General features: G+C 46.1%; 1 protein-coding gene across 1 annotated transcript; it reads right to left on the reverse strand.

Moving 5' to 3' along the window:
* Nucleotides 1-663: 663 nt before the first annotated feature.
* Nucleotides 664-25543, reverse strand: LOC311227215 (uncharacterized protein). The gene is made up of 5 exons (XM_084312781.1): nt 25505-25543; nt 24991-25111; nt 23833-23942; nt 23477-23620; nt 664-1436 (listed from the first exon to the last, which is right to left on the reverse strand). Exons 2-5 carry the CDS (start codon nt 25076-25078, stop codon nt 870-872), a joined length of 909 nt encoding a protein of 302 aa, XP_084168907.1. The 5' UTR covers nt 25079-25111; nt 25505-25543; the 3' UTR covers nt 664-869.
* Between the last annotated feature and the right edge of the window lie 197 nt (nt 25544-25740).

Raw genomic sequence — 25740 nt, forward strand, 5'->3', positions numbered from 1 at the left:
AATGACAGGAAGTAATGGTATATGTGTGTGTGTGTGTGTGTGTGTGAGTGCACATCTAGGGGCGGGGTGTAGATTTTAGTCTCCCTGATGTTGACTCCTTAGCCACAGGCTTGGGTTGTTTAATACTGGACGAGTGTTTCATAACGGCCGTTGTGTGGGCCGGTTTCGGGGCCGGTGCATCTGAATGTCCCGGGCTGAATTTGTGTCCCAGTTCGCCCCTGTCAGCGCATGTTTCATTAGGCTACATTCAATGGTTGATAGCAACTTTACAAATTGCCCCGAAACAATAAAATATCAAAGAGTCGTGTTACACGTTTAGTTTTATGCATCTAATGTTTTAATTCTTTGTGGGAAATGTTAAGATCCCCAGATTACATAAATTGAGTAGTATATGATCCCAACAACACTAGCCCCTCTGGTTTATTGAGCCTAGTTCACAAGCAACTGGTGTTTTTCTACATTATGTAAAAATGTAATACCAGTAAAATAAATAAATAAAATACAAAACATCCATTGATAGTTCAATTTGCTACAATGAATATAAACACAAATGTTCAAAGCAGTATAATAGTGGTAAGACGTGTGGAAAGCAAACAAGGTCCAAAGACAGCAAGTGTTCAGGAGACGTTGCAAATCATAACAAGACATAAATCAGGGTTGAGTTTTTATTTACAATTGTGAAATCTTTCTGAAAGCAAGTCAACATCTCTTTCCAAAGAGAAACTAATAATCCAATCTGGAAAACGGTATTCCATAACATCTCCCCCACCACCCACATAAAAAAAACTGCCCACAGAGTATAATACAACAAAATTTGACATTTATCACAATGAATAGTCCATGAGGTAACAACAGTTTCTTATCCGGCACTATCTTTTCCCTTTGTCAACCCTCCAACCACCGCTGTGGTCCCTGGTCATGTGGTCTTTGAGCTGCTCAGGCTGGGCATAGCTCTCCTCACACTCTACGCATGGATGAGCCTTGCGAGGGGATGGGGGAGGCCCATGCATTTCTTTCTTATGGACACGGAGGGCTGCAACAGAAAGGAACATGCAATCACAGTTATTTACAGGACACGGTATCTGGAGCTGTACCTGGGGTTGCTGCTCCATTTGATTCCCTCCGTTTCTCTGAGATTCTATTGTTCCCCCTTCCTCCTCTTCCTCCTCCTCCCCCCCCACCTCCCCATCTTCATCATCTTCTTCTTCTTCTTCCTCCTCCTCCTCCTCTTCAGCTCCTCTGCTCTTCTTGGCAGCAGTCGCTCCTCTTTCAGCCGCCGCACTAGGTGGGCGGCCGCGTCTTTTGGCCTGGGGTCTAACGTCGGGGTGCACGGTGAGGATGTGATTGCGGAGATGCGCGGCGATGCGGAACACACAGCTACAGTATCTGCACACATAGTGCTTCTCTTTGCACTTGCGCCGCCGGTGACTCGTCACCTGCATGAGACACAACCAATGAAACAAACATCAGAGAAGAGACGGACAAGCTTTGACTCTGAAGACTGTACAATACAAAGTGTAAGACAAGAGGATAAGATACCAATTTCCTCTCTGTGCATTCAGTCGAAAGCTATCCGGCTGCAAGCTAGTCTAGCTTAGCACAAATTAATGGAAGCGAATACGGGTCGTTAGCCTAGCTTAAAACTCTGGGAGAGGTGTTTTCTGGCCAAACAGCTAGGTTGGCAGGTCCGTATCCACTTGCATTAATTTGTGCTAAGCTTGGCTAGCTTGCATCCAGATCGTTTTCTACTGAATGCACAGTGAGGAAAATGGTATCCATCTTCTTGTCTAATTTCCCATAATGTTGGCAGGTTCCTTTAACACTTTGAGTGCCAGCCGACGAGATATCTCGTTTTTAATCGTTATTTTTTTATTAGCGATTTCCATTCATATTTCATCAATCTAGCCTCACGTTACCAGTGGGGATCGGTCTGAACTCGAATAGGGAAAATACAGCCCCCTATCGTCTCCCGGATGGTAATGCACGCATTGGAATGGACTCAATGAAAATGGATGAGAAAAGAAAAATCCGGAATCCACATTTTACTTCTCAGGCAAGTAACCTGAGCCGATCGGACTCATTGTGGACACTCAGAACAGCGTGGAATATATATTTCCAGTACCCAGCGTTGGATCAATAAACGCAATCGACATTTTGAATGGCGATCAAGAATTGGAATAATCTTTTTGGAGAACATCTGATCTGAGGTAAGGAATCTATTTTACCAGTATTGGGATAATCAGAGCTATTTTCACCTATATCAGCGTGTGCCATATGTGTGTGATCAGGAAATAAGATAATCGATTTTTCAGCCCGCTTCTATAGCGTGCATACTATTGATAATCTAGCGTTTATTTGAAAATGATTCATAAATAGGCCGAATAATGACAACGTGTTTTGTGTATTCCAGTGTATTCCACTAAGGGCGTGTTCACACCTGAAAGTCTGTGGATAGTCCGGACTTTCTGGTGGACCAAATGTGAAAATGATACATTGTTTGATTTTGGTCTGCATTCACACTACCCTTTTTGGTGCGGATCTCATTTGTAAATGTAGCAGGTATATAAAATATACTAATGTTGTATTCCACAAAGATCCCTCCCTAATGTTTTATTTTAATTGTTTATTATTATTTTTACTCTAATAGTCTTTTATTTTGAAGCCGTCGTCACTTCCTGCCGAAGTGACGTATTTCCCCTTGCACTTCCCCTTTCGCGCCAGACTATCTGGAATGCTGAAAGGGGTAAGACGTGCTTTCACTGTCTGTAAATATATCAGGTCTAAAAGAACGCACTATTGTAAATAAGTTGTCGGGCAATGAACCGAAGTTGTATATAGTGGTAACTGTGTTAATGTGAACAATTCTGCACTTTTTGTAATGTGGTTTAGCTGTGGTGGCGAACTCTTTTGTATGACACATGTGATTGAACTGGTAGTTATGGTCTGAGAGTTACATGTAGGCCTCAACCTGACGTGATGGCATATTTCCCCATTGCAGCCTGCTAGCTGTTTTGGCGCCATCCTGTGGACAAACGATAATGGTGTTATCTGTATTGCCAACAGGTAATTTAAGGGATCCTATTGTTTATTTTGTATTATCTTTGTTTCATTATAAATGTGTTATTTCAATGTTTGATTAAAAATGCCATTGAGACTATCTGGAATGCTGAAAGGGCCTGCTAGCTGTTTTGGCGCCATCCTGTGGACAAACGATAATGGTGTTATCTGTATGTCCAACAGAATTAAATACTGAAATGGCCACGACTGAGTCTTCACTTCCAATGCACGACGACGACACAGAGGGTGACCTTAGACCAGTTACAGTGGTGCCGTGACCAGGACAACACAAGAACCAACGCCAGATTGGTCGCCGGGAAGAGTGACGTCGAAGTGAATTTTTTTTCTTCTTTCTTTGATTTCTGATTTCTGGTTTATTGAAAAATATTGTGACCAACGTATAGATATATTTTTATTCTCTTTCCTGGTACAGGAATAGCCAACAGAAAAATATAGTGACCTTGTTATATATTTTTTTTTCTCCTCCTTTGTGGTGGAATAGCCAATTGAAAAATATAGTGACCTGATAATATATTTTTCTTTTCCTCTTTTGTGGTGGAATAGCCAAATGAAAAATATAGTGACCTTGTTATATATTTTTCTTCTCCTCTCTCGTAGTGGAATAGCCAAGAATAATATTATAATCAAATATTTCTCCACTATTTTGGCATAGTATTGGTAATGGCCAAGGTAAACATATTGTGATCCGCAGTATATATTTAATTTTTTTTTCTCCTTTGTTGATAGCCCATTTTAGAAAATAAAATAGAATGGATCACGATAATGTAGAGGTGGGGACCGTTTCAGAGAGCGGGTCTGTTGTAGAGGGGGGAGCCATTGAGGAGAGGGTAGTTCATGGCCCTAGTGATTTTGCGTCCGGGAGGGGGGCACAGCTGTTGGCTCGATTTAACTCACTGGGCTGGCAGGGTGGTGAAGGGAGGTCACGAGCGCCCAGTCAGACCCAGCAGGTTAGTGCCCCGGGCAATGAAGGTTCCCCAGTCTTCACCTCAACCCATCTACCGAGCCACACACCCTTTGCCCACAGGCCTGCCTTTTCACCTACGGCCATCCCCGACAGGAACGACCCAGCATTGAGTGACCTGATATCACACATCGCCCAGCAGGTGGGGCAGTCAATATCGGCTCAGATGAGGGGAGAGAGCCGGGTGAATGAAGGCAGTCAAGAGCGGGTTCGATACCCGGGCGGGAGCCAACCACGCGTCGACTCCACACTCAACCTGACTGGTGTAAAGCTGGTCATGCAGTCGGATGTGAGGGAGCCTCCAGTGTACAGAGGAGATGGATCTGACAAGCTCTCAGTGCATGAGTGGGAGGAGCTCATGGACACCTACCTGAGGAAGAGAGGTATAGGAGTGGACGAGCAGCATCAGGAGATGTTGTCCAGACTGATGGGCAGAGCCAGAGACATTGTAAAGATAACGCTCCGTAGCAACCCGTTACTAGAGCCTCAAGAGAACCCGAGGGTTGTGATAGACATACTGAAACAACATTTCGGTGGCGTGTCATGCTCAAGTATGCCTCTTGCGGATTTCTATAACACTGTGCCTGTGTCAGGGGAGGACCCTGTCGAGTATTGGATCCGACTTAACAAGGCTGTTGATGCAGCAGAGGAGGGCCTGAGCAGGCATGGGCGACATATTGATGACCCCCGTCGAGAGGTGACCACGATGTTCGTAAAGTATTGCCCTGATCCTTCCCTTGCCGCAATCTTGCGGTTCAAAGCGCCAGAGAAGTGGACAGCTGGTGAAATACAGGAACATGTTGACCGTCATCAGATCAGCATGAGAGGACAGCGGGACGCCAGAACAAACCGTGCAGGTCTGGGGAGACCTTTAACAGTTCATGTCCAGACACCTGTGTTCGAGGGGTTGTCTACGCCCAACCTTCCAGAGTCGCCCCCTGTCCAGGTGGGAGCGAGTGTCACGTCTGCTCCTCAGATAGATGGGAACTGTCTGATGACCTTGATCGGCCTGCTTGACCGGACACTCTCTCAGAACAGTCAAGCGATGGCGCAGAATAGTCAAGTAATGGCTCAGAACATTCTGCCGATCCCTCAGAGCTACCAGCCGATGGCTCAGAACATTCTGCCGGTCCCTAAGAGCTACCAGCCGATGGCTCAGAACAACCAGCCAATGTATGGACGACAACAGTTTGACTGCAAGATATGCAGATCGGCGGAGCACTCCACTGTGGCACACTGCATGCGGGAGCACCTGTGTTTGGGTTGCTTTAAACCTGGCCATATTCGCAGAGACTGTCGCAGTTCCCCTCCCAGACAGAGAGGCCAGGGCGCGCGCTCACCCAGAGAGCAGCAGTCTTTAAACTGACTAACCCGCATTGGAGGAGGGAACGTGTGGGTGAGGACAGTCAAACCCTCAGTGCTGAAAGTGAACATGAACAGTGTTATGTGAAAGAGTGCAGTGCAGCACCGGCTGGTGTGAAGATCATAGCACAGAACACGCAAAGAGTTGAGCCGTATGATGAGCTGTTCTATGCTCCAGTCAACGTGAATAATATGTTTCAGATGCAAGGAATGCTCGACTCAGGCTCCATGGCCTGTACTTTCAGTGAAGATGCAGAGGAAAGGATGTTGAAAGGAAAAGTATTGCAAGGACAAAGACCGATGACTGAGGACGTGGTTTTAGTGGGGTGTGGAGGAAAACTCACTAAACCGAAGTGTGTGTACGAAGTTGAACTGAAAGTATATGGAGTGAGCTGCATCGTACCAGTCCTTATGGTGCCGGGCCAGAGGGATGATCTCATCATCGGCACGAATGTGATCAAGTTCCTCATGCACAAGTTGAAGGACAGTGACGATTACTGGCGGCTCATCTCCGTCTGTAGCCCATCCTCATCCCCAGGGTGTGAACAGTTCTTGGACCTCATGGCGAATACGTCCCGATGGAGGGGTGAGAAGGTACCGGATAAGATCGGCACGGTCAAGCTCAAGCAGTCAATCACTCTTCTGGCGATGCAAGAACACCTCGTCTGGGGTAAGCTACCCAAGAATACTGTCATGTCGCCGGGAAGCACCGTGATAGTGGAGCCGACTTCATCAAGGTCCATGCCACGTAATATTATGGTTGGTCGGGTCGTGACACCTCTGTGGGGTGATGGGTGGGTCCCCATGAAGGTCACCAACCTGTCTGATAGACCTGTTACGCTGAAGAGGAACTGTAAGCTGGCAGATGTGTCTCCCTGCTTAGCTGTGGAGGATTTGGAGCTACTCCAAGGCTGTAGTCGGATCGACAGGGCTCCCCCGACTGAGCACCATACGGCAACCAGTCCCTCTGACTTCGAGCAGAGGCTACGTGATGTTGGTCTTGACAAACTCGATATCCAACCCTGTCATACCAGCAACGCAGGAAAGGAGAAGTTGGTCCAGCTGCTCGAGTCTTACACCGACATCTTCTCCAAGCATGAGATGGACTGTGGTGAGGCAAAGGGCTTCGTCCACTGCATTCGACTGACCGATGATCGTCCATTCCGCCTTCCTTACCGGAGAGTACCCCCTGCTCACTACCAGAAACTACGACAGGTCTTGACAGACATGGAGCAGCAAGGGATAATCCGAAAATCAGTGAGTGATTATGCTTCACCGCTGGTGATGGTATGGAAAAAGGACGGTAATCTGAGGATCTGCACCGATTTCCGATGGTTGAATGCAAGAACACTGAAAGACGCCCATCCTCTTCCACATCAGTCGGACTGTCTGGCCGCCTTGGGGGGGGAACACCTTCTTCAGCACGATGGACTTGACGTCCGGCTTCTACAACGTTCCCATGGCTGAAGAGGATAAGAGATACACGGCGTTCACTACACCGATAGGCCTGCATGAGTATAATAGAATGCCGCAGGGACTGTGCAATAGTCCTGCCTCATTTATGCGCATGATGCTGAGTATATTCGGAGACATGAACTTCAGCAGCCTGTTATGCTATCTGGACGACCTACTGGTCTTCGGATCGACGGAAGAGGAGGCGTTACAGAGACTGGAGGTCGTCTTCCAGCGACTGCGAGACCACAACCTCAAGTTGAGCCCGAAAAAGTGTCATCTGATGAGGTCGTCTGTCAAGTTTCTGGGCCATATCATAGATGGTAACGGAGTGGCTGTGGATCCTGCGAAGGTGGAGGTCATATCCAGCATGTCTAGCACAGATCTGATGGAAGAAGACGGGTGCACGCCCTCAGTACGGAGGATAAAGTCCTATCTGGGAATGGTCTTCTTCTATCAGCACTTCATCCCTAATTGCTCTTCCATCGCCAAACCGCTGTTCGCCCTGACTGGGGGACAGAAGAGGAAAGGAAGGACGAAGGTGAAGGTGAAGGCAGGAACATTCAGGAGACTAGGACCCGATGACTGGACTTCAGAGTGTGACGTCGCCTTCGTCAGTCTAAGAGAGAGTCTGCTGGACTGCGTGGTTCTGGCGCATCCTGATTTCTCACGTCCCTTGATTCTGTCGACCGATGCTTCATTGGACAGGCTCGGGGCGGTGTTGTCACAAGTACCAGCTGGTGAAAGTAAAGCGCGCCCCATAGCTTTCGCAAGCAAGACCCTGAGCAGTTCTCAGAAGAATTACCCAGCCCATCGGCTCGAGTTTTTGGCACTGAAGTGGAGTGTGTGTGACAAGTTCAGCCATTGGCTGAAGGGCAACTCCTTCACTGTATGGACGGACAATAATCCACTCACCTATATAATGACAAAGCCTAAGCTCGACGCTTGTGAACAACGGTGGGTCGCGAAGCTCGCTCCTTATACGTTCAGCCTGAAGCACATCGCAGGAGTCAAGAATGTGGTGGCTGATGCTCTCAGCCGGGATCCGTTTGCCAAGACGGTTGGGCGCCGGCTGGTCACTGAGTCCTACGGCAATCTGCTCGCCGAAGCGGGTGAGGTTGGAGTGAACGGAGTTCAAGATGCCTTCCGTTTGAGGGTCCAGTGTCAACGGGCGGAGAGGTCAGAGAGCGTCGCTGTGATGCAGTCCCAGTGTTCGCCGGCCCTGTGTGACAGCGCTGTGAAGGCGGTCCTTGATTCTCATGACCATTGGGATGCAGCTGCAGAGTCCAGGGCGACAGAGTTGGTACAGACCGTTCAACATCTTGCTCCGCCGGGACAGGATTCGCTGCCTGCCTTTTCCCTGACAGAGCTTCAGAGGAGCCAAGAGAGTGACCCTGACATCTCAAAGGTCACGTCTTTTCTGACTCGACAGAGGAGGCCATCGAGGCGAGAGAGAGACGGTCTGGGCGCGAGTGCTCTGGTGCTGATCAGACAATGGGAGAGACTGAAGGTCACTGACGGAGTGCTCTATAGAATCACCAAAGATCCGTTGAGCAAGCAGAGGAGGCTTCAGTTCGTCTTACCCCGGAGTCTAGTGGACAAGGCCTTGCGGGGCGTGCATGACCTAGCCGGACATCAAGGGCAGGCAAGGACGATCTACCTGACAAGACAACGCTTCTTTTGGCCAAGGATGGAGCGCCAAGTTAAGGACTATGTGAAGTGCTGCCAGAGGTGCATTTTGGCCAAGACTCCAGATCCGTCTGCCAGGGCTCCGCTTGAGAGTATAAGGACCTCCGCTCCCATGGAACTAGTGTGTTTGGACTTCTGGAGTGCAGAGGATAACAATCAGCGTTCAGTAGATGTCCTTGTCCTGACGGATCATTTCACGAAGTTGGCACATGCCTTTCCCTGCTCGAATCAACGAGCGAAGCAAGTTGCGAGGAAGTTGTGGGATCACGTGTTCTGTGTGTATGGATTTGCGAAGCGCATACATACGGATCAAGGAGCCAACTTCGAGAGCGAGCTCATTGCGGAACTGCTTAGACTGTCGGGAGTCTCCAAGTCACACACTACCGCCTACCATCCCATGGGGAACGGAGGGACCGAGAGGTTTAACAGAACCCTGGGAGGCATGATCCGTTCGCTGCCGCTGAGGGAGAAGGCCAGGTGGCCTCAGCAAATACAGACTCTGACATTTGCATACAATGCGACGGTGCATGAGACTACTGGGTATGCACCTTTCCACCTAATGTTTGGGCGGATTCCGAGGCTCCCTGTTGACGTAATGTTCAGACAGGTTCTGCATGACCCAGTGGTTGTTGACTACAGCAGTTACGCGACAACGCTTATGTCCCACCTCCATGAAGCAGCAGACGTTGCTCGGAGACATGCTGTCAAGGAGCAAGACAAGCAAGCCAGAGGTTACAACCGTAAAGTCAAGGGGATCTGCTTGAACGTGGGAGACAGGGTGCTCCTCGCAAACAAAGGTGAGAGGGGGAAGAAGAAACTTGCGGACAAGTGGGAACCAACAGTCTATACTGTCATGGACAGCAACCCACAGACTCATGTCTACAAGTTGGAAGATGAAAAGGGGAAGACGAGAGTGGTGCATCGCAACCTGATTCTGGATATCAGCTTCCTGCCCATAGAGACTGCTGATGGGAACGCGCCGGAGACTGAAGACAGTCTTGGAGGATCAGAGGATGGGTCTCAGATGGGCCTCATCGACTCTCTGGAGGAAGAGAGAGGATCAGAGGGCGGGTCTCAGATGGCTCTCGTCGACTCTCTGGAGGGAGAGAGGGGTTCAGAGGATAGGACGGAGGCATGGGTGTTGAGTGGGGCTGAAGAGGCTACCAGTCATGGCTCCTGTGACGTAGCTGATGTGGACGAAGATCAGTCTGAGATAGAGACAGTGTCGGTGGTTGATGCGAGTAGTGCCCAGTCCTCCAGACCAGTGTCTACAGTTGACACATCAGACACAGTGCCAAGGGCCCCGACCGTTATTCCTGTAGTCATTCCGGCTATGGTAGAGCGGGACCGAGACTGCCGTGCACCTACACTGAGGGGCACAGAGGGTGTAGTCAGGACACGGGCTGGCAGGGTGGTTAGAGGAGTCAACCGTTTGATAGAGACGATGGTTCAGAGGCCGTTCGGTTGGTAAGAGTTCCCAGTCTCTTCTAACTCTGTCCTAGGCTTTCTGTGCCGTCTCTTTCAGTTTTTTTTGTTTCATTGATTTTTATTTTATCTTGCACTGTGACACTGTAAGTGGCGTATTTACCACATGTGCTCACAGATGAGGTATGGGATTCGAGTAGGCCGGGTGATTTGGTGTACAAGGCACCGAGTGTTTCTAGGAGGAACATAGGACTGTACACCCTTTTGTTTTCTCTGAACCTGTCTGACAGGTAACTTATAGTTGATTTTGAAGATGTGTATCTTCAGGTAAACCCGTGCCGGTTCTGACGTAGTGTTGGAGGTCCCAGTTAGTGTGTCCTGTAGGTTCGGGATTTTAGCGGAATTCAGGGGGGGGGAGTATGTAGCAGGTATATAAAATATACTAATGTTGTATTCCACAAAGATCCCTCCCTAACGTTTTATTTTAATTGTTTATTATTATTTTTACTCTAATAGTCTTTTATTTTGAAGCCGTCGTCACTTCCTGCCGAAGTGACGTATTTCCCCTTGCACTTCCCCTTTCGCGCCAGACTATCTGGAATGCTGAAAGGGGTAAGACGTGCTTTCACTGTCTGTAAATATATCAGGTCTAAAAGAACGCACTATTGTAAATAAGTTGTCGGGCAATGAACCGAAGTTGTATATAGTGGTAACTGTGTTAATGTGAACAATTCTGCACTTTTTGTAATGTGGTTTAGCTGTGGTGGCGAACTCTTTTGTATGACACATGTGATTGAACTGGTAGTTATGGTCTGAGAGTTACATGTAGGCCTCAACCTGACGTGATGGCATATTTCCCCATTGCAGCCTGCTAGCTGTTTTGGCGCCATCCTGTGGACAAACGATAATGGTGTTATCTGTATTGCCAACAGGTAATTTAAGGGATCCTATTGTTTATTTTGTATTATCTTTGTTTCATTATAAATGTGTTATTTCAATGTTTGATTAAAAATGCCATTGAGACTATCTGGAATACTGAAAGGGCCTGCTAGCTGTTTTGGCGCCATCCTGTGGACAAACGATAATGGTGTTATCTGTATGTCCAACAGAATTAAATACTGAAATGGCCACGACTGAGTCTTCACTTCCAATGCACGACGACGACACAGAGGGTGACCTTAGACCAGTTACATAAACAAAGGACATACAGTCGCCAACTCGTTCATCTATTGGACTATAGCACTCACAAACGTAAACAGTTGCCGATAGCGTAATGAGAGAGAGAGAGAGAGAGAGAGAGAGAGAGAGAGAGACTGCGAGTCTAGAGAGGAGAGAGAGAGGAAGAGAGAGACTGTCCGCGCGCCTGTCATTAATTTGAGTTGGGTCGCGCGCAAGCGGTTACTTGGCGCTGTCAAGTTGGGTTGCGCGCCAGCCGCCACTAGGCGCCGGTCACTCATTTGCTCTAGATTAGGTACTAAAGTTCGATCGCGTTCACACCAACAGCAAACGCACCATGGTCCACTTTGAAACGAACAGAGTCCCAACTTTTCAAGAGGACCATGGTTCGGTTGTTTGGTCCTCAAAATTGTTCGGTTTGTGTTCACACCTGTACAAACGAAACGGACTATTGATCTAAAGGGACCATGGTCCACTTAAAGTGGACCAAACAGGGTAGGTGTGAACGCGCCCTAAAGGGCGATTATCACAGAATCTTCTGGAAGTTTCAAGAAACGTTTTCAAAATGGTATAAAACGGAAATGAACCGATTAAAAAACAATCCGTTTAGACAATGTTTTTTTTTTTTTTTTTTTATCTACTTTTTCTCCCATCCCAATTTCGTATCATCCAATTCTACCCTCCCCTGTCTCGAACGTTGTTAGGCCATGCCTCCCACAAGCCGGCTGCAATGTGGACTAAGCCTTACATCACGTGTCCCCTCCGGTACTCAAGGAAGCAGCAGTCGCATCTGCACAGCGCGATCTCTCAGCGGCGAGGGTCTGCGTTTGGAGGGCACGCTGCCCCGTCGCTTCCTGATTCTGCTGCGCAGGCGCACACCAACCGACCTGTAGGAGTCGCTGTCCACAACGTCCGATCCCCACCCATCAGCTTCCCACCCCCTAATACTGCCAATTGTATTAGTATGAACGACCAGCCAAGCTGATAGCAATGCGGAGAGCTGGGCCCGAACCCAGCGTCTCCTGCATTGGTGGTGAGCGCCTTGCCCACTGCACCACCTAGCCGCCCCCGTTTCGACAATGTTGACTGCAAACAAGTCATTGATAAGCAACGGCCACATTAGACACATAACCATAATTTAAGATATAGTTTATGCGTTCACAAATATGAGAGCTCTATCATTGAAGTGAGTGGCGGCATTCAACGGGGTAAATAGGAAACAATAACAACCGCCACAGCAGTCGAGAGAGATCCAACAACCATGCTACAGTGTATCTTTTTTCCCCACGCCCTAGTTGGTGTTAGTTGGCCAGGCTGCAACACCGGACCTCATCATAATGTGCCTCACCTTAAAAGAACACACCAACATTTTGGGAAATTAGCTTATTCTCCAGGGAGACAAGAAGATAGATACCAAAAAAAAAAGATGAGCGTTCAGTAGAAAGCTATCTGGCTGCATGTTAGCCTAGCTTAGCACAATGAATGGAAGAGGACATGACCGGTTAGCCTAGGCATTGTCCAACTAACACCTCTCCCGAAGGCTAACCGGTCATGTCCGCTTCCATTAATTGTGCTAAGCTAGGCTAACATGCATGAATGAATGAAAACTTTATTTAACAGATTGCAGAATGGGTACAATACAATACATTATGGCTCAATACACACAATTGTTAAGGGGATGCAGACCAGAGGAAGATGTTTGCCTTGTTTACATCAGGGTCCCCCATTTTCAATTCATAGTGACATTTATGACATACACAACATACATGACATCATAACATTTATGGCATAGGGACATACATGACATACAGGTATATAGTACTGTTACATTTGTGACATATACTGTACGATATGCAAATATACAGTACTGTTACCCATAGATCCTAACAGAGAATATATACATATGATGGGGAGGAGACTGTACATTAGGAGGGGGTGGGTGGTGTGGGAGAAAAATATATACATACGGTGGGGAGGAAACTGTCTATTAGGAGGGGGGGGGGGTTGGGTTTGGACATTTACGGTGGCCAGTTTCGAATTGCAGCCTCCCGTAGGTGCTCTTTAAGAGCGGTTTTGAATGTGGGTAGGGATTCACATCTTTTTTTTTATCTTTTATCTGCAGCCGCTGCCAGATAGCTTTCTACTGAACGCACAGAGAGGAAACTGGTATCTATCTTATTGTCTCTCCCTGGAGAAGACGATAAGCTAATTTCCCAAAATGTTGGCGTGTTCAGGGGTCTCAAACTCGCGGCCCAATTGCGGCCCGCTGGATGATATTTTGCGTCCCCCTACTTGACAAAGTAAAAAAAAAAAAAAAAATGTATATATATATATATTTTTTAAATGTTGTGGGACTTGTACAGCACTTTGTTCAACGTTGTCAGTGCTGTAAAGTTTAATCCTTTTTAAATCTTAGACAAACAAAACACTTTCATGAAATATTGTATGCCGTCATTTGAGGCTTTATAAAAGCAGCACAATGAACACACATCGGTCAGTGCCGAGTCCAACCTCATCTTAAATAACAAACAGCATTGCTTGTTGTAGTTAACAAAGAGAGGCAGAGTTGATTTTGCAAAGAAAAAAAAGAAAAAAAATCATATGCAGGAATGGGAGTGGCTGGCTCTGCGCTGACATGGCTGTCATCATACCTCAATGACCGCTCCTACCAAGTGTCATGGAGAGGGACCCTGTCGGCCACCCGCCCCCTGCGGACGGGTGTCCCCCAGGGCTCGGTTTTAGGACCCCTTCTCTTCTCCCTCTACACTAAATCACTGGGTAACATTATCACGTCTCATGGCTTCTCCTACCATTGTTATGCCGACGATACTCAACTCTTCCTCTCCTTCCCTCCCTCAGATATCCACGTCTCTGTGCGGATCTCGGCCTGTCTGTCCGACATCTCAGCCTGGATGACGTCCAACCACCTCAAACTGAACCTAAGCAAAACAGAATTGCTCCACCTGCCGGCCAAATCCTCCCCCCTAACCGACCTTTCAATCACAGTCGAGAATGCAGCTGTGACTGCGTCCCCGACCGCCAAGAACCTTGGTGTTGTCCTCGACGACCAGTTGAACTTCTCTGCTCACATCGCAGCGACGACCAGAACCTGCCGATTCCTCCTGAGCAACGTCAGAAGGATACGCCCCTTCCTGACAAAAGAAGCCACCCAACTCCTCGTCCAATCAACAGTCATCTCCCGCCTCGACTACTGCAATGCACTGCTCGCTGGCCTCCCGGCCACTGCCACTAAGCCTCTTCAACTCATTCAGAACGCAGCGGCCCGCCTGATCTCAAACCTACCGAAGTCGGCCCATGTCACCCCACTTCTTAGGGACCTGCACTGGCTCCCCATTGCTGCACGAATCCGCTTCAAGGCCCTCGACCTAGCATACCGTGCGGCAAAGGGAACCGCTCCCGCCTACCTCCGGTCAATGGTCTGTAACTACACACCCTCAAGACCCCTACGCTCTGCATCTTCTGGCCGCCTCAGACCTACTCCTATCCAAGCTCCGGGAGGGTCATCAAAGAGAAGTCGCCTATTCTCAGTCCTTGCCCCACAATGGTGGAATGAACTACCCACCCCAGTTAGGACAGCCGAATCACGTCCAATCTTTCGCCGTCGACTAAAGACGCACTTCTTCAACCATTATCTGAATTAAAAAAAAAAAAAAAAAAAAAAAAAAAAATCTAACCCTAACTAACCGTACTGTCATGCACTTGTCCTAATAAACTAACCTACACTGTAGCACTCAACACTTTGATGAACATTGTTGCTCAGCTGATAGAGTTGTGCCCTTCCTGATGGCTTGTCGTACAGAACTTGTAAGTCGCTTTGGATAAAAGCGTCAGCTAAATGACTAAATGTAAATGTAAATGTATATATATATATAATATTTGATGCGGCCCAGCCTCACCCAGACTCTACCTCCAGCGGCCCTCAGGTAAATTGAGTTTGAGACCCAAAGTTTAACCTCAGTGGAAGCCTCACGCACAACCCTATATTTGGAATGCTTAGCTTGGAATCTTTGTTCCAAATCAAGCAGGCCCAGGAAGAGCTTCTTCCCCTCAACCCGCCCCCACCACACCGTATAAACTCCACTGCCTAAACTCTAGGCTCTGTTGCCCATGCCAGACAAACACATTCATATATACAGTATATAGACTTTTAAGACCTTTCAATGCCAGATAAATTACATTTAAGGCCAATTTTATGTTTAAATGAAACATTATAAACTCCAAGTTTATTTCCTGTTGCAGTGGTTGCTAATATGTGCAATAACTGACAGGAAATAAACATGGGCCAAAGCTGTTCCCTAGCAACACAATTCCAGTGAAACCATCTTCTACAGGCATAGATATTTATAAGATAAGATCTTTATTGATCCCCTTGGGGAAATTCGGTAATGAGTAAATACGGTATGCTGCATATTGTCAGTTTAAAATGACAATAACTGGTTAGTTTAAAGAACATTTGTCCACTCCAAATATATTTGTCCTTAATGGCATTAATCACTATGATAGTCTTACAGCCAGAGTCCGAAATTAACTTTTTTTGGCTCACCTGCCAAGGACTCTTGTAGGCCTACTTTTCATGTTGAGACTATCAAGGACGGTATATCATTTCTATGCTAAAAGTAATTTAAACCTCTTTTTCTCCTCCTGATTTTTCTGTGTTTTTCCTCCCATCCCAATTTAGTCGCTATGCCAATTCCCCCCTCCCCTACCTGGTTGTTGCGCGCATGTGCCCCCTACTGGTCGGTCAAGGGAGCCCTGAGGTCTACCACATGCTTCCTCCAACACATGCGGAGAGAGCCAGCGGCTCTCTTTTCACCTGACAGCGCGGACTCTCATTGGTGAAGTGTAACGCGTGGGAGGTCACACTACCTTCACCACTTCCTGTCTTTTTTGCTGTGCAGGCGCCCTGACCTGACCTGTAGGAGTCGCTGTCCACAACGCCAGATTACCACCGCTGACTTCCCTCCCGCTAACTCAGCCAAACGAGTTAGTATGATGGCCGGCCCAAGCCGGAGGCAATGCCGACACCCGGATTCGAGACCGGAGTCTCTCGCATTGGTGACGAGCGCAATCTCCGCTGCGCCACCCAGCTAAAAGTAATTTAGACCCTGGCTGTATTATTATGGCGGCTCTCTGTTTCATAGTTTATACTTTTAAATAAACAGGTAAACACAGTACCATCACTGCTGCTACAAAAGTAGTGAATGGTATTGTGGAGGCCATGGATACCAAGAACTAGGGATGCACCGAATGGGAAATTCTTGGCCGAAACCGATACCAAAAATAGGAAACAGTTGGCCAAAAACCGAATGCCGAAAGGCCGAAAATTATTAATATAAATATATATATATATGTTTTTTTTTTTTTTTTTTTTTAGCTACATGATTATGGCTAAACTTAACTTAAATAATATTAATAATCACTATTATGGGCCCATAAAACATTTATTCAGCACTTTTGATTGAATGCATACATTAATTCCAGACTGTTAAGACTAAAAGACTACAACGATTGATGACGACTTCCTGTCCTCGCATTTCCATTTTCGGTTTAATGATACATTTTCAACAACGGATTGCTGCTAATTAAACACTTCATTTAAACGGAGTAACGTTAACGTTATGTCGAGTTCATACGTGTAGTGTAGTATGAACTCGTCATAACGTTAACATTACTCAGTGTCCACTGTTGCTGCCACCGTTGCGTCGCAGATGGATGGTACACTGTTAGCTCCGTAGCTAATCCGCTCCTAGACTTAACGTTAACGTCGGAGCTGATCAATACTCCGGTTTTTTCTAATTTAGTTTAGAACCGGGTTTCGGGGGGCATCCCTACTCCCAAGAGGAGTTAGTTATCACAGGCTGTAGAATGCAGGAAGAGCTGCCAAGCTGCTCACGTTACATGTTGCGCATGCCATAGATATATATATGCTACCGGTATGTCTGTAGTCGCGTTTTGATGACGTCATCACAACAACACGTTATTTGACTTTCGGTCATATATTTTCGGTGATAAAACCCTTTCGGCCGAAAGCCGAAAGAGCCTTTTTAACCATTTTCGGCCGATAATTTTCGGTAGCCGAATTTTCGGTGCATCCCTACCAAGAACTACTGCACTGCTCTTTTTATCAACTTGTCTAAGGCTTTTGATACCGTCAATCACGGTGTCTTGCGGCAGCGTTTAATGGACATTGATTTGTCAGACCATGCAGTTGGCTGGTTTACTAATTATCTCTCCAATCGCAAGCAATGTGTTCAGTTCAATGGCCTCGCCTCTAGCTTTCTGAATAGCACAAATGGCATGCCTCAAGGCTCTGTCCTAGGTCCTACCCTATACTATTTATATCAATGATGAGTCTCGTGATATAAATGCTTCAGTAAATCTTTATGCTGATGACACTGTTTTATATGGTTGCGCATGCACAGTTGGCTCTGCCTTTGAATGTCTGCAGTCCGCTTTCAATGCCATTCAGTCTAACCTGCTTCGTTGAACGCAGACAAACACATTTTCTTTTTTCGAACAAAAATAAGTTCTTCCTGGCATTTCATCGGACCAAGGGACTTCTATCGAAGTAGTGTCCACCTATAAATACTTAGGCCTTTTAATTGATGACCATATTGACCACCTTTTTAAGAAATCAAAGTTAAAGTTAGCTTGTCAGCAAGACCGACGGCTTCTCAGTTACAGTGAGTGACAATATTGTCACAAGGAAAGATGAAATTACCTACCTGGGTTCCATCCTAGAGGCAAATCTTTCCTGTGACAAAATGGCATCCAATGTAATAAAAAAAAGTCAACCAACGAACTAGATTCTTGTACCGGATCTCCTCTCTGGTAAACAAGAATACCCTGAAGACTCTGGCAGGAGCACTCATTCAAGGGTACTACGAGTATGCTTGCACCTCATGGTACCAAAGCACCTCAAAGGCGCTAAAAACAAGATTACAAACATCACAAAACAAACTGGTCAGACTACTACTTGACCTTACCCCTAGAACCCACCTCACCCCTGCCCACTTTGACAACCTAGGATGGCTTAGAGTAGACGACAGAGTACAGCAACTTGCAATGGGCCTGGTCTACAAGATATACTATATGACTAAGGTACCCATGTACATGTCAAAATACTTCCCAAAGGTCAGTGAATATCACGACCACCAGAGGAAGCTCAACAAATCATGTTAAACCCAGATTCGGCTCAAACAAGGGACTAAACACATTTCGCAATTATGCCACATCCATGTGGAACGCCCTACCCAAAGCTGTAAAGGAATGTGAATCCCTACCCACATTCAAAACCGCTCTTAAAGAGCACCTACGGGAGGCTGCAATTCGAAACTGGCCACCGTAAATGTCCAAACCCCCCACCCCCTCCTAATAGACAGTCTCCTCCCCACCGCATGTATATATTCTCTCCCCGCCGTATGTATATTTCTCTCCCACCCACCCACCCCCTCCAAATGTACAGTCTCCACCCCACCGTATGTATATTTCTCTCCCACCCACCCACCCCCTCCTAATGTACAGTCCCCTCCCCATCATATGTATATACTCTGTCAGGATCTATGGGTAACAGTACTGTATATTTGAATACCGTTTATGTCACAAATGTATCAGTACTAAATACCTGTATGTCCCTATGTCATAAATGTCAATATGAATTGAAAATGGGGGACCCTGATGTAAACAAGACAAACGTCTTTCTCTGGTCTGCATCCCCTTAACAATTGTGTGTATTGAGCCGTACTGTATTGTACCCATTCTGCAATCTGTTAAATAAAGTTTTCATTCATTCATTCTTTTTTAGAAATAAGTCATGTTTTTCTTTTAATTCCAGGAAACGTCTCGTTACTGCCACCTTCTTGCCTGTTTTAGATTACGGTGATGTCCTGTACAAGGATGCATCTGCCCACTCTTCACTTGTCAGACGCTGTCTACCATGGGGCGTTGAGATTCATTACTGGTTGTAAGCCCCTTACACCAGTGTTTATCTTTTTTTTTTTTTTTTTTAAACTTTATTTTTTAGCGTTTATCGCTTTCCTGGTCAAGCATGACCGACAGTTGCAGGGTGAAACGGGAGAGAGAGCAGGGGGAGACATTCGGCAAATGACGGCGGGTCCGGGAATCGAACTCGGAGTCAACCAGATCCGTGACGCAGCACGGAGTCCCGCGCGAGCGCGGTAACATGGTGTGCTACTGGAGCACCCCTCACCAGTGTTTCTCAACTGGTGGGTCGCAACCCAAAAGTGGGTCGCGGGGCCATTTTGAGTGGGTTGCGGATTTTTTATTATTCTTTTGCACTACCTATCTTTGTGAAAGTGGCTTCTCAGCTCTGGTCCAGCTGAAGACAAAGCAGAGGAACAGATTGGACATTGAGCATGACCTCAGAGTTGCTTTGTCTACCATCACCCCAGACTTTGAGACTCTTGTCAGGAGCAAACAACATCCCCAGTTATCCCATTAGTTCCCTGGGATGTTAAGCTAAGAAGTCTGCTAAGAAGGATATATTATTATTATTTTTTTGATCCACTTTTTCTCCCATTTTCTATATTTTCTCCCATCCCAATTTCTTATCATCCAATTCAACCCTCCCCTGTCACGAACGCGGTTTCTTGCCTCCCACAAGCCGGCTGCAATGTGGACTAAGTCATACATAGCACAAGTCCCCTCCGGTACTTGAGGTAACAGCAGTCGCATCTTTTCACCTGCGCAGCTCGATCTCTCAGTGGCGAGGAGTAACGTGTGGGAGGCTCACGCTGCCCCCGACACTTCCTGATTCTACTGCGCAGGCGCACCAACCGACCTGTAGGAGTCGCTGTCCACAACGCCCGATCCCCACCCATCAGTTTCCCACCCCCTAATACGGCCAATGTGTATTAGTATGGACGGCCAGCTAAACTGAAAGCAATGTGGAGCGCTGAGCTCGAACAGGCAAGCCCAGCGTCTCCGTCATTCGTGGCGAGCGCCTTGCCCACTACGCCACGTAGCCGCCTAGAAGGATATATTATTTATTATTATTATTTTTTTTTTTCATTGTGTTTTTAGCCCTAGTTGCACTTTTGTTGCAACCCCAGTTATCCCATTAGTTCCCCCAAACGTAGGTCTCTGTTATGTTAAGCTAAGAAATATGCTAAGAAGCATATTATTTATTATTATTTAAATTTCATTGGGTTTTTAGCCCTAGTTGCACTTTTGTGTTTATTTCATGTTTTTAACAGTGCATGAAAGATTGTGTATTACTCCAAAAAAATATTTTTTTTAATAAATCAGTGGTTAAAAAATGTGTCGCGACTTAATGACTAAGGGAAATGTTGGGTCCCGAGGCTAAACCAGTTGAGGACCACTGCCTTACACATCATTGTACCCTCTACTCAATTGTGAATTGGACATCTCTACACTTGCGTAAGACTCTCCACTGGTACTGCTTAATTTATAAATCTCTCCTCGGTTTGTTCCCTTCTTACCTGTTGTCCCTCATGGTGCAGAAACAGAGTCGTTTTTGCCTGCAGTCACAGGATCTTTTAACTCTCTGTATCTTTACATTTACATTAAGTCATTTAGCTGACACTTTTATCCAAAGCGACTTACAAGTTCTGTACGACAAGTCATCAGGAAGGGCACAACTCTATCAGCTGAGTAACAATGTTCATCAAAGTGTTGCGTGTTACAGTGTAGGTTAGTTTATTAGGACAAGTGCATGACAGTAAGGTTAGTTAGGGTTAGAGTTTTTTAATTTTATTATTTCAGATAATGGTTGAAGAAGTGCGTCTTAAAGTCGACGGCGGAAGATTGGACGGGTTTTGGCTGTCCTAACTGGGGTGGGTAGTTCATTCCACCATTGTGGGGCAAGGACTGAGAATAGGCGGCATCTCTTTGATGACCCTCCCGGGGCTTGGATAAGAGTAGGTCTGAGGCGGCCAGAAGATGCAGAGCGTAGGGGTCTTGAGGGTGTGTAGTTAGAGACCATTGACCGGAGGTAGGCGGGAGCGATTCCCTTTGCCGCACGGTATGCTAGGTCGAGGGCCTTGAAGCGGATACGTGCAGCAATGGGGAGCCAGTTCAGGTCCCTAAGAAGTGGGGTCACATGGGCCGACTTCGGTAGGTTTGAGATCAGGCGGGCCGCTGCGTTCTGAATGAGTTGAAGGGGCTTGGTGGCAGTGGCCGGGAGGCCAGCGAGCAGTGCGTTGCAGTAGTCGAGGCGGGAGATGACTGTTGATTGGACGAGGGGACCAGTAAGGTTTCGTCGATATTCCAATGTACAGTTTCCCCCCCCCCCCACCCACCTCCAATGTACAGTCCCCCCCCCACCCCACCCCACCTACCCAACCCCCTCCCCCCCCACCTACCCAACCTCCTCCAATGTACTGTTTCTACGTCAAATGTATATACTCTCTTTTTTAGATGCTTTTTGTATCACAAACAGTACTGTATTTGTAAATCTGGTATGTCATAAATGTATAGATGTAGCAGTACTGTCTATCTGTATGTCATATATGTTATGATGAATTGAAAATGGGGGACCCTGATGTAAACAAGACGAAAGTCTCTCTCTGGTCTGCATCCACTTAACAATTGTGTGTATTGGCGGCTACGTGGCGTAGTGGGCAAGGCGCTCGCCACGAAATGCTGGAGACGCTGGGCTCGTCAGTTCGAGCCCAGCGCTCCACATTTGCTTTCAGTTTAGCTGGTCGTCCGTACTAATACACATTGGCCATATTAGGGGGTGGGAAACTGATGGGTGGGGATCAGGCGTTGTGGACAGCGACTCCTACAGGTCGGTTGGTGCGCCTGCACAGTAGAATCAGGAAGTGTCGGGGGCAGCGTGAGCCTCCCACGCGTTACTCATCGCCACTGAGAGATTGAGCTGCGCAGGTGAAAAGATGCGACTGCTGTTACCTCAAGTACCGGAGGGGACTTGTGCTATGTATGACTTAGTCCACATTGCAGCCGGCTTGTGGGAGGCAAGAAACAGCGTCCGTGACAGGGGAGGGTTGAATTGGATGATACGAAATTGGGATGGGAGAAAATATAGAAAATGGGAGAAAAAGTGGATAAAAAAAAAAACAATTGTGTGTATTGAGCTGTACTGTATTGTACCCATTCTGCAATCTGTTAATAACATTTTCAATAAATCAAAACCATTTGCCCGCACAGAACTTGGAAAAACAGCCTTTTCCTATTCTGCCCCATCTACGTGGAACATATTACAAAAGGAACTGAGGCTCCCGAACCTAATTCCCATTGGAGATTTTAAGCTTCTTATACGCAATATTGAAAGGGCATCCATGGGGTACTGTTCTTGTTTTTGCTCTTAATTAAATGTATCTAGATTTTAGCCTCTCTTAGACTTTTAGTTGTGTTACTTGTTTTTATGTATTTGTTATGTTTGTTTGGTGGATCAGGTCGCTCTTGTAAATGAGACTATGTCTCAATGAGATTTTTACCATTTATATATTTAGTGGTGAGTGTCTATGTATTGTGACTGTATGTTTGTCTTTTAACCACTACACAAATGAAGTTCCGAAAGGAAAATAAAGTAATTTGAAGTTGAAGTTATCCTGCTAACCTATCATGCTCGCTGGCGTTCATATCCTTGCATCCTCAATGAGGGTAAAGGAGTAGTGATGCTGCTAAGCCATTTTCAGTAGTATATTAAACATCTTTGGTGGAAAAAAACACACCAAACTAATTGTTAAGTGTGGAGGGGATCTTTAACTATTTTAAGCCAAAGATTAATCTTACAAGCATGTTACACCTTCCCAAACAGAATTTAAAACTATTTAATGCTTTTTAAAGAAGAAAATTGAAGACATTTAAGGACCTGCGCCACAAACCAACTGCCATTCAGCTCCATTGTATTGGAGTGACAACAGACATCTCTACGGCAGATATCTCCAAAAGAAGTTGAATCAAACCGAAACTATATGGATGGATAGATAGCTCTCCGGGTAAGGAGGAAAATGTTTAAATTTTTTATTTTGGGTGAACTGCTCCTTTAAGACTAGTGTGGTCTGATATGGTAAATGGCTGCATTTATATAGCGCTTTTATCCAAAGCGCTTTACAATTCTTTTTTTTTATTTTACCCGTTCACTCACCGACGGCGGAGGCAACCATGCAAGGTGCCAACCTGCTCATCGGGAGCAATTAGGGGTTAAGTGTCTTGCTCAAGGACACTTCAACACGCTGCCCAGGAGGAGCGGGAATCGAACTAGGAACCTCCGGATTACCAGACGACTGCTCTACCTCCCAAGCCACTGTCGCAACAGAAACACATTTGTATTTCAAAGAGCGACTGGCGGCCTGGGACTCTCACCTCAGAGAAGCTGGGGAAGCCTTCCCCACAGCTGGGGCAGCGGAAGGGGTTTTCCTCCTTCGTGTGAGAGGCCTGGTGCTGCGTCAGCTTCGCCGATGATGAGAAGATGCTCGTGCACATGTAGCACGAGAAGATGGTATCAGTCTGCACAGTGGCAATGGAATGAGAAAGTATAAACAAATAAAACCAATGTGAGTGTGCAAAACATCTGTTGCAAAAATAAACGCACATTTATCTACTTCATGCTGGACCTCGACTGCAAGACATTTGGTGTGTCCCATTTCTGAATAGTAAGGTAGAACAGGATGTAGCATTGGGGTGTGTAGAATAGAAACACATTTTTATCAGACATTTACCTGCTGGAGTAACTGTTTGTACTCCTCTGCATGGCTCTTCCTCATGTGCCTGTCCTTGGATTTGGGGGAATTGAAAGTGATGAAGCAGTGTAAACACTGCATAGTACTGTCTGTAACACAGGGAGAGGATTATCCGTCAGTCACACAGGTTATGAGTACAAACAACACACTGGTAAAGCTGACCAGTGACTGTGTTAAATAAAGGTTCCTTGCACTGAATTATGTTGAGTAAGTGAAGAGTAGAATAAATCATTGGTAGGCTAACCCTGGTGGATACAAAGGGTTAGCCAAAGGCGTATATGTACAGTATGATTTTGACAGTACATGTACATGTCAAAATACTTCCCAAAGGTCAGTGAATACCACGATCACAACACCAGAGGGAGCTCCACAAATCATGTTAAACCCAGATTCGGCTCAAACAAGGGACTAAACACGTTTCGCAATTATGCCACATCAATGTGGAACGCCCTACCCAAAGCTGTAAAGGAATGTGAATCACTACCCACTTTCAAAAACACTCTCAAAGAACACCTACGGGAGACTGCAATTCGAAACTGGCCCCTACAAATGTCCTAAATGGGGGACCCTGATGGAAACAAGACAAACGTCTTTCTCAGGTCTGCATCCCCTTAACAATTGTATGTATTGAGCCGTACTGTATTGTACCCATTCTGCAATCTGTTAAATAAAGTTTTCATTCATTCATTCATTCTAACCCATTTGTACAGTAAAGACCAAGTATAGCTGTCAGTATTCCAATGTACAGTGTACAGTGTTGTCGTCCCCCCCCCTACCTCCAATGTACAGACCCACCCACCCAACCCCACCCCACCTACCCAACCTCCTCCAATGTACAGTTTCTATGTCAAATGTATACACTCTTTTTCTGGACACTTTTTGTATCACAAACAGTACTGTATTTGCAAATCTGGTATGTCATAAATAGATGTAGCAGTACTGTCTATCTGTATGTCGTGTGTGTCATATGATGAATTGAAAATGGGGGACCCTGATGTAAACAAGACGAAAGTCTTTCTCTGGTCTGCAAGCATCAATTGTACAATTGTATGTATTGAGCTGTACTGTACTGTACCCATTCTGCAATCTGTTAATAAACGTTTCAATCAAACAGTAATCGAATCTCCGAGTGCTTACAGTCCTTCACAGGTTGTTTGATCTCCTGGGCTGAGGTTGTCATTATTTCATTCCCAACAATAACTTGCTGTATATCCAACAACTCCATGATGTCAGAGATGGCTCAATCCAATAGTACAAACTGCAACAAAAACACACATTTTGTGATAAGGTTTTAGTTAGACGTTACAAATGTTGCACACGTTCAGAACGTGAAGGGTGAGCGTGGAGGAAGGGTTACATTTCAGGAAGGTAAGGAAAGGATGAATCTCCCAAGAATTACACTTGTGCATAACTAGCTATATGGGGCAATAATTACAGAATCGGAGATAACGTTGGGCAAAACCAGGCTCAAGTGATGGAGTTTGATTCATGGTGAAGAACATCGTGTTCTGTAACATAACTAAAAAACGTTATGTTAATAATAATGAATGATGCACCTCGCGCAAATATCAAGAAAATTACAAAATTATCACGAACATGAAAGTACTAAGTTACGCTTTGTAAACGATAAAAAATTGCAGCCGTTGCTTACCTTCCGACTGGCATCCACCAAAATGAAGCCGAACCGACCGTTTTACCCAAATCACGTGACACTGGATAGATTCAAAAGTGGTGACGCCTCCATCTAACCACTAGGGGTGCAAATACATTATTCTACGACCCCAAATATTCCTCTTCCTCTTTCTATAATGGCAAAAGTATTTTTCTATAACTCTTTATTTTGGTTCATTTTTTCTTTTCTTTTCCAAAACCACTTTTTTACATTTT

This window comes from Notolepis coatsorum (genome assembly GCF_963971535.1).
Source record: "Notolepis coatsorum genome assembly, chromosome: 4".
Taxonomy (NCBI): domain Eukaryota; kingdom Metazoa; phylum Chordata; class Actinopteri; order Aulopiformes; family Paralepididae; genus Notolepis; species Notolepis coatsorum.